This window comes from Ceratotherium simum, chromosome 19, assembly GCF_057802395.1.
Source record: "Ceratotherium simum simum isolate JZ-2026a chromosome 19, ASM5780239v1, whole genome shotgun sequence".
In the NCBI taxonomy this organism is placed as follows: Eukaryota; Metazoa; Chordata; class Mammalia; order Perissodactyla; family Rhinocerotidae; genus Ceratotherium; species Ceratotherium simum.
The window spans coordinates 47,353,875-47,369,123 of record NC_141918.1 but is presented as its reverse complement, the minus strand read 5'-3'; the positions used below and the strand labels follow the sequence as shown (position 1 = coordinate 47,369,123).

The window sequence follows — 15,249 nt, the reverse complement described above, 5'->3', positions numbered from 1 at the left end:
TTGTTCCTTGGATTCACAGTGGAAACTAGAACTTCATAAAGGGGAGAAGAAAATGTACCGAAGGCAAACCAGTCTTTAAACGATCTCTGTAAACCGATATTTATTCGGTTTGCACTAAATTAGTCGTTGCACTAAATTGCACAATAACCCTTTGTCCGCGGGACGGTGGGTCTGGCAACCATTATCTCCTCGTGGAAACGACGTCTGCTGACTCCGCCCGGGCTGGGGGTGGGGAAAGTGCACCGCGTGGAGAGCTCCACTGAGAATTAAAGTGAGCGAACAAAGAGAACTCCCAGCAGCCGCCCGCCAGCGCCTCGCAGCAGCATCATGAGACGTCAGTCACGCCCAGGACGCTGTTGGAATCCGCCTCCCTGAGAAAAGAGCTCGAGTAAATAATTGATGGAGATTGATCCAGCCCAGGACAAAGCTTTACAGAAAACCAGTGCTTCCGATTTCGAGAGGTTTGGGAATCTTCTACCAAGTACAGGATATGGGACTTTGAGCGCGACCACTGGTCTTCCATCCTGGGCGTGGCTCTGGCCTTTTTGTCTTCTTGCCCACCCACGCCTCCTCGCCCCCGTCCCTGCCTTCTTCTCTTTCCTCTTGAAAGTAGCCTCTCTTTGGTGACTTCTACCCTGTCCTCCCTTGCAATTCTGCCCCCTCCCCTGCGGGGTCCGGTGAGGTCAGCTCATGAATATCTGTGCACTTCCTGGGGAGCGTCTGGCACGGCTTGGTACCTCGCGTGTTCGCCTCCTCTGAGCCGCAGCTCCAGCCCAGCCGCGGACTGCCCGAAAGGAACTCGCTCTGGGGCTGCTGAGTCTGCACGTTAACGCCATTGTTTGGAGAAATCGAGTGGGTGTGGAATTGGAGCGAGCGGGCCCAAAGTCGTGCTCAGCCAGAAAGTCGCATAATATACTACGAAGTTAAACTTTCCTCGTCTCTGAAAGCCACAATAATAAACCCTGAGATCCCTGGAAGATCAAAAGGAAAGGCTGTTGATTTGCATCAACTTCGAAACATCGCCTCTGCTGAGAAGTGAGCAGTTCCTCTGGATTTCTAAAGGGATGGGGATGAGAGACGGGGTGGGTCAGTGGGCAGATAAAACTGTATTTTAAAAATGCTGGTTTGGGCCGCTCGGGGGTTGCTTGGTTGGTGATTTCCACGGGTGAAGCTTTGAAGAGACACAGCTTGTCACTTTGTAAGAACCACGTGACAGAAGCCAGATTGTGGGAGCTGGGTTCCTGGAACCCGAGCTTTCTCCTGGGTTAGAGCTGTATGGGGGCCGAGTTGAAGCGTTCTCTGGTGGCACTCAGTTCCAGAGTAATTCTGCCTAATTCAGAACAAAAATAAGGTTGTGTTGGCAATATGACTTGTTTGGTCCACATTACTATGACCTGTGCTGATGAACTGGGCTCTTCCAGGAGCATGTGGCTCCAGGAGAACATGTAGAAAATAAGTTGACCGGCAACTTTTTTTTTTTTCTCTAATGTCTTCTTTGTTCACTGTTGTTTTCCAAACCTAGTTGGAAGGAGATGCTGGAAAGAGAAAGGGAGGTGGACAAGGATGCTTCCAGTAATATTCCTTTATAAAATGAGGCATTACCGCACATTGACAAATAACAGGAATAATGGGAGTAAAGTAACCAACAGGCATCTCCTCTCCTAAAAGGAGTTTTTTTCTAAGTAGAACTTTCTGCCTAGTCATGCCCTTTTCAGTACTTTAGAGAGAAATTATAGTTTTAATGAAAAGGCACCTGATTGACTAGCTGACTAGCTAGCTGGATCACTAGGGAGAAGAACCCAGGAGGCAATGGCTTGCTATTTTCCGGATTTTAAAAGCCAGTGATGGATTTATCTTAGAAAAAATGCACAATACAAATTGACCTTATCACCATGAGTGAGGCTGCACCAGCTGTCTTGGGTGCAGGGTCATTCTGCCTCAGAATTTGGTTCCATAGGAGGGACTGGGCACTTTAAAAGTACAACTTTGCTTATGATATGCCATGTAAGAAGATGCTTAAGAATGAAAATATTTTATATCTAACAATTACACTTAAAACTAAAATGATTCACAAAAACTATGGAATTTGGATAAGTTTAGAAAAAGTCATCACCTGTAATTTAAGAAATTGTGCAGAGCCTCGAATAAACTTTTCCAAAAGCATTTTAAAAATTATTTCCCCAAGCCGAAAAAAATCCCTTTAGGGTTGCTAATGACTAGACCATATAGATGATTCCTAATGCCATTATTTTCTTGAAACTGAAGTTGATTTAAAGTCATTCATTATTTATATTTTTTTTAGTTCTACTCTAAAGGAAATTGGATGCATTTCTCTAACCAAGAACAACATTAAGCGTTAGAACTGTTTGAGAGAAGTGCCATTTATCCGTAGCAAATTTTCTCTAGGAACCTACATCATAACTCTTTTCCTCTAACTGACCCTTGGGAATATTAATTAAATAAAACCATCTCCACTAAACTAGGCTTTAAAATGCAGGTTTGATAGTGAGGAAAAGCAAAGTTGAAAAAGCAGGGCATTGACATGTAGACATCTCCTTTTCCTTCTGAAGCGTTTTCTTGAGCTTATCCTCTTTTTTTTTTTTTTTTTTTAATCTCTCTTCTTAGCAATCCTTTCTGACTCTATATCTCGCCCTTGCCAAAACCTGCTCCCGTGAAAATGTTAGGTTTAGCTGCTTTCCGATCGTCATCATTCTGCTGAAGTGGAGTGAGATGGAGATCGCGCCTCCCTGGGCGAAGTGAGAATTGACAATTGTGCATCCTATTCCTAAAGTCAAGGGTTATATTAAGCGCCTTCCAAATCTCATTTTCTAGGGCCTCTCTTGCTTAAGAAAATCACTCTTTGCTCTGTAACAATTCAGACATGCTGTGCGCTTCCCTTCTTTTGTTTCTGTCCCAGACTAGAAAGAACGGTTGGTGGCGGTGAGGAGGAAAGAGAATGATCCGGTGATGGACCATTCTAAATCGCATCCGGTAGATTTCTCCTAGACTGCCATGAGTCAGCCACCGACGGGGGGCGCTGCCCCTGCCACCACCGCAGCTTCTGCCGCCACCGCTGCCACAGAAGCTCGCCTGCACCCGGAGGGCAGCAGCAGAAAGCAGCAGCGTGCTCAGTCACCCGCTAGACTGAGGGACAATTCCGTCCGACAGACAACCGCGGCCACTCGGTCCCCGGCGGGGGCCGGCACTAAGGTCAATTCTGTTCGACAGCAGCAGCTGCAGCAGCAGCAAGGCAACAAGACCGGGAGCCGCGCGGCGCCTCCGGCCAGCGCCCGAGGCGGCGGAGGCGGGGCGGAGAAGGCAGCGCCCCTGGCGCCCAAAGGGGCCGCGCCGGGAGCTGTCCAGCCCGCGCCTGGTGCTGAAGCGGCCCCCGCGGCGACCCTGGCCCCGGTGGGAGGCAGGAGGCCTGGCCCGTCGGAGGAGCCGCCCCGGGAGCTAGAACCCGTGTCCTCTAAACTCGGGGAACCCCCTCCGCTCGGGGAAGGAGGAGGAGGGGGTGGGGAAGGAGGAGGAGCCGGCGGCGGCTCCGGGGAAAGGGAGGGGGGCGCTCCGCAGCCGCCGCCGCCGCCGCCGCCCAGGGGCTGGCGAGGGAAAGGCGTACGCGCCCAGCAGAGGGGCGGCAGCGGCGGGGAGGGGGGCTCCCCTTCGCCATCCTCCTCCTCTGCGGGCAAAACCCCAGGCCCTGGCAGCAGAAACTCCGGAAGCGGCGTGGTGGGGGGCGGCAGCGGTGGCGGAGGGAGCTACTGGAAGGAAGGATGTCTGCAGTCTGAGCTCATCCAGTTCCATCTCAAGAAAGAGCGGGCGGCAGCGGCGGCGGCCGCGGCTCAGATGCACACTAAGAACGGCGGTGGCAGCAGCAGCAGCCGCAGCTCCCCGGTCGCTGGCGCCCCTGCCATTTGCGAGTCCCTCGCAGTCCCTTCCTCCTCCCCAATGGCGGCGGCAGCAGAAGGCCCCCAGCAGAGCGCGGAGGGCAGCGCGAGCGGTGGGGGCATGCAGGCGGCGGCGCCCCCTTCGTCGCAGCCGCACCCGCAGCAGCTCCAGGAGCAGGAAGAAATGCAGGAGGAGATGGAGAAGCTGCGAGAGGAAAACGAGACTCTCAAGGTGAGGAGGGTGGGGGGGAACCTGGTGGGGGAGGGGTGGTGTGGGCCTCGGAGGATTAGGGCGTGTCCGGGCGGGGGTGAGAGGCTGCTAACCTGTCAGGGAGCCTTAAAGAGGGAGGGGAACAGGAAATGAGGGGAGGGGGTTCCTCGGCCTTTTCTGGATTTAAAACAGCCTGAGATTAGTAGCGTCTGGTTTTAATTTAAATCCAAATCTAGGCCTTTGTTTCTCTAATTATCATGGCTTGTCCCACTTTTTCATGGAGAAAGCTAGAGTAGGAGAGAGAGAGAAGGCCTAAAGAGGGCCCATTTTTTTAGTTTCTTCTCTTTCATTCAGCTCCATGTTACTCCTGTCTCATGGAGAGGAGGCAATAAAGCTGAGAATTTGGAGTTGGGATGGGGTGTACGCGGAGTATGTCGGAGGGGTGGAGGGCGAGGCTAATTTTGACCCACGGCCTGTCACCGCCTCAGAACGAGATCGATGAGCTGAGGACCGAGATGGACGAGATGAGGGACACTTTCTTCGAGGAGGATGCCTGCCAACTGCAGGAAATGCGCCACGAGTTGGAGAGAGCCAACAAAAACTGCCGGATCCTGCAGTACCGCCTCCGCAAAGCCGAGCGCAAAAGGCTCCGCTACGCGCAGACCGGGGAGATCGACGGGGAGCTGCTGCGCAGCCTGGAGCAGGACCTCAAGGTCTGCGGCGCGGGGCTCGGGGGCGCGCGGCAACGGCGGCGGCGGGGCGGGGGGGGCTCTGGTCAAGGGCTTCTGTGCTGAAGGGCTTCAGTGGTGACTGGCAAAGAGCTTTAGCGACACGGAGCTTCGCAGCGCTGACCACAGAATATCGGGATCCGGGAAGGGGAAGAGGGAGAACAGACAGGTGGGTCTGAAGACTCGAGTATGTGTGGAAGGTCTTGACGCGAGCGAGGCCTGGGGGCTCTCCTGGGAGTAAGAGTGACTCTTCCAGAGGTGGGAGGAGGGCGCCTCCGTCCCTAGCGGAAACAAGGGCGTGGCAGGGCGCAGGATCCGGCCTTGATCTGGCCTCCGGAGGCTGCCTTCCAAGTGAAGGCCGGGTGGAACCAGGCACTCAAGAACAGCGCGATGAAGACTTCTCTGGAGGAGTTGAAGCCCAGAATAGGAACAACACTGGGAAGATATTAGAGCTAAGATTTCTCTCTGCAAGATCCCCGGCCCCCTTCTTCTGGGACTCCTTCCTTTCTGTGCTTAGCACTACAATAACTTCCGGAAAGGAAACCTGTCCGCTTGCGGCCCTTCTTGGAGAAGTGAGGGGAGAGGGAACTAAATGAAAGAACCTCATTCTTAGTGTGAAGTTGCTCCTTCAGAATCTCCCCCAGTGGAGAAATTTTAACCTTGAAATGCAGTTTTTAGGCCGGTGTGGGCCGTTCAGTTCAGTTTGACTGTAGGCAGATTCACTGACAATGCAAATCAGATGTTATCTTCATAGCCATGGACAAAGAAACAAATATAATTTTGATTGTATTAACTTCAGCAAGATATAAAAAATCAAGTGTAATTATCCTATATTTGTTTTATTGAAAACTATGAGAAAATATTTTATCCAAGTCATTGTAGTATTTCTCTTTTTTTTCTTTTCCTGACGTTTGTCAAGTGCTCACTATGCACCAGGCACTGTGACAAGTATTGTTACACATATTATTATCTCATTTAGTTTTCAAGGAAAAAAAAAAACTATAAGGTAGAGATTATTAATGGCATCATTTAACAGGTGCCCAAGCTGAACCTTTTCCAGAGGTGAAGTGCCTAGCTTCCAGACCTGGAACTCAACTAGTAGGTGGCTAGGCTGGCTCTCCACTCAGTCTAACCCCACAGCCTGTCCTGAGCCACTACACCAGACTGCTCTACTTTCTTCCAAGCCCTAAAATTTTCAAGATAACTTCAAAACTGGAGGCAAAAATGCACACTGTCATTTTTTTAAAAAAACTTAATCTCAAGGACTGAAATGCTTCCTAAAACTAAGCATGTGGAGATACAGGGTCAAAATTCAAGCCCCATACCCCACTTGTGAAAACTTTGTTTTCTAGTCTTCAAAATGAGTATTAATAGAAGCATCTACCTCATAGTTTTTTTGTAGAATTAGAGGAGATATGTGAAATTTCTCTACACATAATAAAACACAGTTGAACATTTATTATCATGGTGTCATGTAAAGGTTAAGGGAGCAGAGTTGAGAGCCAGACTACCTGGTCATTTGTTAGCTGTATGACTTTGAGCATTTTACTTCAAATCTCTGAGACTCAGTTTCCTCATCTATAAAATATAGGAATAATAACAGTACCTATTTCATGGGATTGTTGTGAGGATTAAATGGTTTATATGTGTGAATGGCTTATATGTAAAGCCTCTGGAAGGATGCCTGGCGTATGGTGAACACTATATAAGTATTGGCTCTTACTACTTTTAATATGAATATCACTTTAGGTCATTTATTTTGTTGTCTTTAATTATATTCTATTGTTACAAACGCTTTCATTTAGGTTGCAAAGGATGTATCTGTGAGACTTCACCATGAACTGGAAAATGTGGAAGAAAAGAGAACAACAACAGAAGATGAAAATGAGAAACTGAGGCAACAGCTTATCGAAGTTGAGATTGCAAAGCAGGCTTTACAGAATGAACTGGAAAAAATGAAGGAGGTTAGTGTTCGATTATCTCATAATGTGCTATGTATTTTTAGCTCTTTAGAAAAGATTCCCAAGGACTAATAGGACTATTAAAATAATTCAGTTTTTTTATGATTATAGGAAAGTTAGTTGTTCTTACCCAGTATAGTAACAGATATATGATTTCATACTAATAAATAAATAGCAAAGGAAAAATTTTGGCCTTAGCCCTGCCTCTAATTTGACATATATGAGCTGTGACTGATGTTTGATCCTGTGTCATCTAAATGTGTATGTTAATTAAATAAATTACACAGCTAAACCAAACACAAAGTGTGTCAAGAGTATGAAGAAATATGCCTTGTATTAGTGGAGGTAAAGAGCTAGTCCTGTGAGATTACTACTGAGTTCGTAGAACCACAGACTTTTAGGATGAAAAAGGTCATTTAATCTAATCTAATCATTGCTTGAATCCTTGTTGTAACAGATCCCCCAAATAATCTAATGCTGAGAGCATCACCAGGGATAAACCCTTAAGATCTTCTGCAGAAGCCAGTGCTATCACAGCATAGCTGTTTAAAGGCTTTCTTTAGTTGAAATCTATTTAATTATAACTTTCGCCAGTTCATCTGGGTTCTACCCTTTAGGGGAGAAGGGTCAGAGTTCTCTTCCACATCAGCTATTTGAAGATTCCTACCATGTTTCCCCTGTTCTTCTCAAAGAACAAAATCAGTGTCAAAGAAAATAATTGGAGGAGAAAAGAAACTGAAAAGATCTAACAAGAAATAATTAGCTTTGTGATAAGTTACAATTTGAATTAAAATAATATTCTTCTTTGAAAACTGCCTGAGAATGTACAGTGGAACTTGTGAAAGCTAAAGAGAATTAGCAAATGCATACGTGGTACTTGGAACATTTTCCTCTGCTTAAATATGCAGAATTTAAATGAAAATCCTAATCTTTCTGTGAACTAACAGAAATCGCACCTTCCATTGCTGTGCTTATCTCAAAATGGAATAAAAATATATCTACCATGTAACGGTGAAAATATCAATAGTCTGATTAATAATATTTAGTGGCAAGAATTTGTAGAAAACCGTTTCAGTGGAATGAACTATTGTGATCTAAGTTTCTACTTATTCTTATATTATCCTGACTTGAAACATTTTTTAACATGACAAATTAGGGCAAAATCATTTTAGTGATATGTAATTGTTGGCTAATACCTAAAGGTGGCTGTGTGTTGCAGTAGAAAAACATGGAGACTGGGATCCATGTGACTGTCTTCACCAGTAACTAACTGGGTGACTTAAAAGGCCTCTAACTTCTACTTGCCTCTGTTTATTCAGTTGTAAAATGCTGTTTTCCATGATTCTCAACATCTCCTGCGGCCATCATGACTTTTATCGTGAAACCCAAGACATTACCATTAAAGAGCAGCATAGATTTTTTTCTAAAGTTAGGAGATCACATATGAAAATAATATAGATTTAAATATATGTTTCCTCAGCAATACTTGTCAAATATGGAAAGTTTGAGTTCCAAGAAACAAACTGAGTAGGCAGGTGTATTAGTTTGCTAGGGCTGCCTTAACCAAATACCACAAATTGGATGGCTTAAACAATAGAAATCTACTTTCTTACAATTCTGGAGGCCAGAAGTCCAAAATTCAGGTGTTGGTAGGGTTGACTTCTTCTGAGGGCTGTGAGGGAAGGATCTGTTCCAGGCCTCTCTCCTTGGCTTATAGATGGCCATCTTCACATTCACATGGCATTCTCTCTGTAGCTGTCTGTGTCCAAATTTCCCCTTCTTGTAAGGACACTGGTCTTATTAGATTAGGGCCCACACAAATGACCTCAATGTAGCTTGATTGCCTCTGTAAAGACTGTATCTCCAAGTAAGATCACATTCTAAGGTACTTGGGGTTAGGACTTCAACATATGAATCCAAGGGACGCAATTCAACCTCTAACAGTAGCTATTAAATACCTTGTTACGGGCCAAGAGAAAGTTCATTGTCAGTTCCATTAGGCTTCATTCCAGTTTCATACCTCTCTTGACTTCTTCCATATTCTGTGTTTATACAATTAAAAACATTCAAGTTAAAAAACTTCACTTGATTAACAGGGATGAAAGAGAAATACCTTGTGATTTGGTATCATATGAATGTGTTTCAAGTGGGTATCTGGAAAGTTGAATTTAAGAATGGCATAAGAGCTTTCTGATTTTCATCCTGTTCCAGGAAAGGGGAAAATGCCTGTAGGCTGGCTGTCCATTAGCCAGACAGATGGGATCTCTCCCATCTTCACATAAAAGCCAAAATAATCTGGCTACCAGAAAGAAGGGCTGAAACCTGGGAATGTCCTCAAGGGGAATCATTGTGAACCTGCATTTCCTTGATTCGGTTCCCCACACCCTTACCTGTGACTATTTCCTCCTTCAGGGCTCTAACTCTGGATTGGGAAAACACTTGCAATACCAAGCAGTTTGGGTAAATATGTTCATGCCAATGAGGCAATTCACATTCTCCTTGGAGTTATAAAAGCCGAATGCCAATCCCTCATTAGGGACTACAACAGTAAAAGTGTAAGGAATTTAGGAGCAGGTATGCAGAACATCAGCTTTTAAAGTAACCTTTTATTAAAAAGATGAGCTCTAAAATAGCATTTACAGGTTGGAATATGGGTGGTGGTGGGGAAAAGAAATAGAAATAGAGAGGAAGGGTGAGTGAGTGCAAGATGAAGATCTGAGGGGTTCTAAATGTTATACAGGGAAAGTGAAAATATTCTGGCAGGAAGTTTTATAATCATTCATTTGAGGTTGACCTTCACAGTGTTCAGAAAAGTGTCAGAAGTAGAAAAAGTAGTTTAAAATTATTGTTTAGAAATCAGAAATGGTCCATTAAAAAGAGATTTTTGTAATGGTAATTTCATTATCCTCCAAGAAGAGACCGAGCTGCAGTAATAACTGGCTCATTTTGCTGGGTAGGAGCTGTAAGTTTGAAGCCTGAATTGTCCTTGTATCACTGCAACAGCTCTAGTTAATCATTGGCTTCTGGGTTGTAAAATGAAAGCATATTCAAGTCCTTGGTGGGTTTTAACCACACAACTGTCATCCCTTTGTGGCATTCTACCAGTGGAGAAAATAGAGCCAGCCCAACCTTTCCATTATGAAGAAAAGACACTAGTTATGGAGTAAAATCATAAAATGTGAAATAGAATATACTAGAGAGAAGCAATCCTCCAATTCCCAGTTTTTAGTTTCTTATATGGAGTCGTATGGATGCTGAACAGCACAACTGGGACCAATAAGCCATCTGCTGAAGTTTGGAAACCATTTACTAAGAGTTTAACTGGCTTTGAGGGTGTTGATCCATTGCTCTCAAGGCTAGTGGCTGCACAAGGTCTTATGCACCTGCTCACATCCATCTGCTTATCTTCTCTCCCTAAGATTATGGAGTAGGCACCTCGAGGTAAGAAGAGTTGAGTAGAGGTAGGACAGAGGTAATTACTGAGTCTACTGCAACTCATTGCTTGTATCAAAACAGCTGATATTCTGCCAACTGCAAACTAGAGGGACCTCTTAGGATGCTGCCTTAGAATCTTAATGGCATTCTCTTCCTGATTATAAAACATTGATTGCCACTAGCAGTATGCTTTCTTGCAGTAGAAAATGCCTTTACCTTTATGTAACCTGGGAAAAATGATGGTCTATCTTTCAGCATCACAAACAACTAGAGAGACAGAGGTTTTTGTAAAAGTTATTTCATGGAAACTACGACTAGCTCTTTGAATGCCAGGGTGAGTTAATGCATATATAGCATAAAGCGAGGACATGGAGGAAGCTCGTATAATAGGGAGGAGGCTCTGTGCGGGGTGACTCTCTGCTACAGTTAGTTGAGGGTCACTGCCCTCCATGAAGTCCTGTTTTTCAGGACTTTATTTATTTTCAAAGCTCTATTTCAAAACCCCTTTGCTGTGCACGAGGTGGGGGGTCTTCTCATGTCACCATTAAAGGTCTGATGCTTGGAGAAGCACTGATGATAGATGTTTGGGAAAGAAAGAATCAGCAGAGGACCTTTGAAGATGGAAAAGGGAGAAAGAGTAACTGAGATGGTGATGATGATGAGAACTGTTTGACAGATCTTTTTCATTTCAGAATCTGTACTCTGTGTTATCTCATCCCTCACCCTCACACAAGGGACTTAAAAGAAAATGATTTCCTTAACTTTTCCTGGTCTTTGCTCTAGAGGGCTCTTAACTGGCCTACTGCAATAGTACCATCTGTCTTGGGACTTTAGTTTTCTGTGCACTTGGTTAATATATCCTATCCATTACAATGAACTTTCATTCTAGAGCACAAAAATAATTAATACTATAAATTTCAACAGTAGTGCCTCTGTTTTTTCGGTTTTTTTTTTTTTAAGAATACATGGGGAATACGTCTGTTTACTCAGACTCTCTTTACAAGATAAAACACTTTAATAAACAAATGCTTGTCCTGCCTGTTTACAATTACCTGTTTATTTTCTTATGTAAAATAAATAACTATTCTAGCTATATTTGGTTTTGATAAGGCATGTTTATCTAAGTTTTAAAGTGCAAAAAAGAAATATTGAGTGGTAAATCAGCAAAGAAGCGGCTCAAGAGACAGTTTTTTTTACTGATGTTTTAATAGTTTATAACATTGTGAAATTTTGGGTTGTACATTTTTGTTTGTCCATGACCATATATAAGTCTCCCTTCACCCCTTGTGCCCACCCCCCACCCCCATTGCCCCTGGTAACCACAGTACAGTTTTCCCTGTCCACGTGTTGGTTTATATTCCACATATGAGTGAGATCATACAGTGTTTGTCTTTCTCTTTCTGGCTTACTTCACTTAACATAATACCCTCCAGGCCCATCCATGTTGTTGCAAATGGGACGATTTTGTCTTTTTTTATGGTTGAGTAGTATCCCATTATATATATATACCACATCTTCTTGATCCAGTCATCAGTCGAGGGACACTTAGATTGCTTCCACTTCTTGGCTATAGTGAATAATGCTGCAATGAACATAGGGGTGCATAAGCCTCTTTGGATTGTTGATTTCAGGTTCATTGGATAGATTCCCAGTAGTGGGATGGCTGGATCATAGGGTATTTCTATTTTTAATTCTTTGAGGAATCTCCATACCGTTTTCCATAGAGGCTGCACCAGTTTGCATTCCCACCAGCTGTGTATGAGGGTTCCTGTTTCTCCACATCCTCTCCAACATTTGTTGTTTTTTGTCTTGGTGATTATAGCCATTCTGACGGGTGTGAGGTGATATCTTAGTGTTGTTTTGATTTGCATTTCCCTGGTGATTAGTGATGTTGAACATCTTTTCATGTGCCTATTGGCCATCTGTATATCTTCTTTGGAGAAGTGTCAAGAGACAGTTTTAATGGAGAATTTCTTTGGCATTTGAATATTTTCCCCTGGTTCTGGTAGTTAACTTATAATTTGAAAAAAAATGGAACAGCAGTCATTGATATTTTTTAATGAAATTGCCATAAATATTTTGAAATGCATCAATTGAACACCGTGACTTTAGTCACGTGTTCTCAGAGGCAGCAGTTTGTTGAACCATGTAGGCAGGAATAATAGAGACTAAATTAAAAACAAAGAAGAACATGCCAGGTAAGCATAGGAAGGCTTGTTTTCTGGGTCACCATATGTTGTGAATGCATTTTTAAAGATGTATTTATTTAGTAATTATAAACTTTATTGGATTTTTTCATGAAATTACATATGCAGTTGCATGCATTCTGAGGTGATTCCCAAGATGCAGTCTTGGCTAAGTGGCTCTTTCTTTCACCCAGATGCCAAGCCTCCAGCAAAAGCAAAGTAGTACACAGATGAGAAAATCTCTGTTGGTGGATTATTTTGTGGAAGATATTGAACTTTTATTATAAACTTCAAATTTCTGGTTTTCTACATGAAAATACACATCAGCATCACACACCCTACATAGTTAATTAGATTCCAGTTCCTTTCTTGGCTGGAATGCTGAACTTTATATTCTTGAAACAGTAAGACACTGTACAACTATGGATTTTACCTGATTAAGCATCTCCAGTTGAGTATATATGCAGTTCCCATTTAAAATATCTGTTGATTTTGATGTTTGCACTGTCATGGCTTCATAGAAATTGTTGAATAAATGTATGTTGAAATGTTTGTTGCATTTGCGGTAAACCATATCCATGAGAACTAAGTTTTCAGCACTGGACTCTGCCAGTTTAACAGAGGTCTGGGGCTCTAGGCTGAACTTTGAATGATCTGCCCCTGAGAGATGAGCAGCTTATCAGTGTTTAAATATCTCCATGGAAGTATGTTACCTACATAGTTATTGAAGAGTTGTTTACTTCTCTGACTTCTATAACCAACCTACCTTAAAAGGGGATTTGAAATGGTTCACAGTGAATTGTAACCATTGAAATCAGCGTTTAAAAATTTGATCAAGTTAGAATTCTGAGAAGATGAAGGAAAACTTAATCCAAGAGATGTACATTGTTATGAAGCAGCTCTGAGTTTAATAGCAATCAAGGCAGGGAGAGAAATATTGAAAGAAATTCTTTCCTTGCTATAACCAGATGTGGAGGCAACATCGAATTTCACATTAAGCCTACAGAACAAGCATGAAGAAAATCAATTATGGTACAACAAAATGTTGACAATTATAAACAGATTTTACATGGCAACCAATGAATGGATGAGCCTTCTAAACAGTTGTCAAGTTCTCATCTATACAGTCAATAAATATAGGAATTGAAGTTTTGCAGAAAATAAAATTAAGACATTTTGTCATTAGCTAGAAATTTGAGTGTGGTTTATTAGAAAGTGCCTGTGTCCTGGAGGCTGGAAATTAGCTTCGAGGGCTCACCTCTCATTCCCTGTGACCTTGCGTAAATAACTCAAAATTTATAGGCCTCTGTTTCTTTATTCCTAAATGCAGAAGTTAAATGGAGTGCTCTTAAAGGTTCCTATAAAAATGGCACATTCTACTTTGTCTCTGTTTCTACATCTCTGTTCTCCCTGGAAGTTTTATTCATAGTCAGGTATGCCATTCCATTTCATTATTATTATTTTATTACTGTAATTATCTTTTTCATTTATTCAATCAACATCTATTTATTGAACGACAATTTATAGACCTGCAGTAGTGTGGCCGTATAGATACCACAGAGGATACAAAGATACAGATATCAAAGCATTGCATTAAACTCAGAGTTTGCACTCGGTGAGAGTTCTACTGAAGGGTTTTTAACCACAAAGACTAAGACCTATAATGTTCTCTCTGGTTGTTGTTTCTACTCAGCATTCAGGCCCTGGTTTAGGGTAGAAATCAGAACTGAAGACCTGATGCGTCGGGCTCAGGACAAGTGGAGCCATCCAAATAATCTGAGCCACACTTTGGATGTAGCCTTAGCTTTCCACCCCAGGAGGCCACAAAGGTCTCGTGGTAAGCAAAGAATTCCCCAACCTTTTCCAATAAGAAATAAACCAGAATATTGAGTGATGGTACCTAGACATGCTAAGTTGTGCGGAACATCTCTGAGGAGGGTTCTTTAACTACAGACTCTGGGGTGGAATCTGCCCCTGGAAGACTGCCAGGTTCTCACCATAGGAGGTGTGACCCTTGAGTTAGCCCGGGCTGGTCTCAGTTAAACATCCAAACATTTGTTTTTTGCTGTTATTGAAATTTATTTTCATCCCCCTATGACTTCTCTGATGTTTTTTGAAGGTGAAAGTCTTTATGTTTCCGAGAGCATAATGAGAATCTCTTGAGGTCACTTGGCCTTTGTGAGTATGATGGACAAAAACCTCATGTAGAACCAACTCCCATTAAACAACTTAGTCCCTTCCTTAATGGTCTCTGAGGGGTGTAGCTGTGACCTAACTAGTCCCTGTGGTGCCTTCAGGCTTTTGGGCAGTAATTAATGACACTAATCTCTACCACTCCCCTCTACCATGACCACCCTTGGCTGCCTCGGTGGCAGAAAATAGCATATACTCTCTATCTCAGCCCTTTCCTCAAGGCTAAAAACCAAAAAACTTTGATCTGACTTTAATTTAGGAAACATTTTTTAGCAACCTTTGATTGAGTATATATATAATCTGTAAGGGGGTTAACAGTTAGTGTCACCATGAGAGTAGTCCCTGACCTCAAGTTAACTATTTTCTGATAGAAAAGATAGCCTTGTAGAGGCTGTACTTTGACAGTAGTTACCCACATGCTTTACTATACTGAATACTTTGATGGTGATTATCTCAGGACGGTGAGCTCTATGAGGACAGGCCTGATACGTGTTTTGATCGCTGTAGGATTCTCAGCATCCAGTTCAGTGCCTGCGTTTAGTCAGTCAGACCACATTCTTCTGTAACATTATAACAACCGTTATTTCATATTTAATTTGTATGTATCTTTTTCCTGCACTAGACTGTAAGCTCCCTGCGAGTAAGGAC

At 43.2% G+C, this 15,249-nt stretch overlaps 1 protein-coding gene across 1 annotated transcript in view; it reads left to right on the top strand.

The window, feature by feature from the left end:
• Window positions 1-347: 347 nt before the first annotated feature.
• The window catches only part of MTCL3 (MTCL family member 3), a 43,498-nt gene continuing 28,596 nt past the window's right edge, over window positions 348-15,249 (top strand). Inside the window, exons 1-4 of the mRNA XM_014781208.2 lie at window positions 348-1,035; window positions 2,918-4,119; window positions 4,587-4,811; window positions 6,632-6,790. Coding sequence (XP_014636694.1) covers window positions 3,013-4,119; window positions 4,587-4,811; window positions 6,632-6,790 — 1,491 coding nt within the window. The 5' untranslated portion in view covers window positions 348-1,035; window positions 2,918-3,012. The remainder of the gene's footprint in view (window positions 1,036-2,917; window positions 4,120-4,586; window positions 4,812-6,631; window positions 6,791-15,249) is intronic.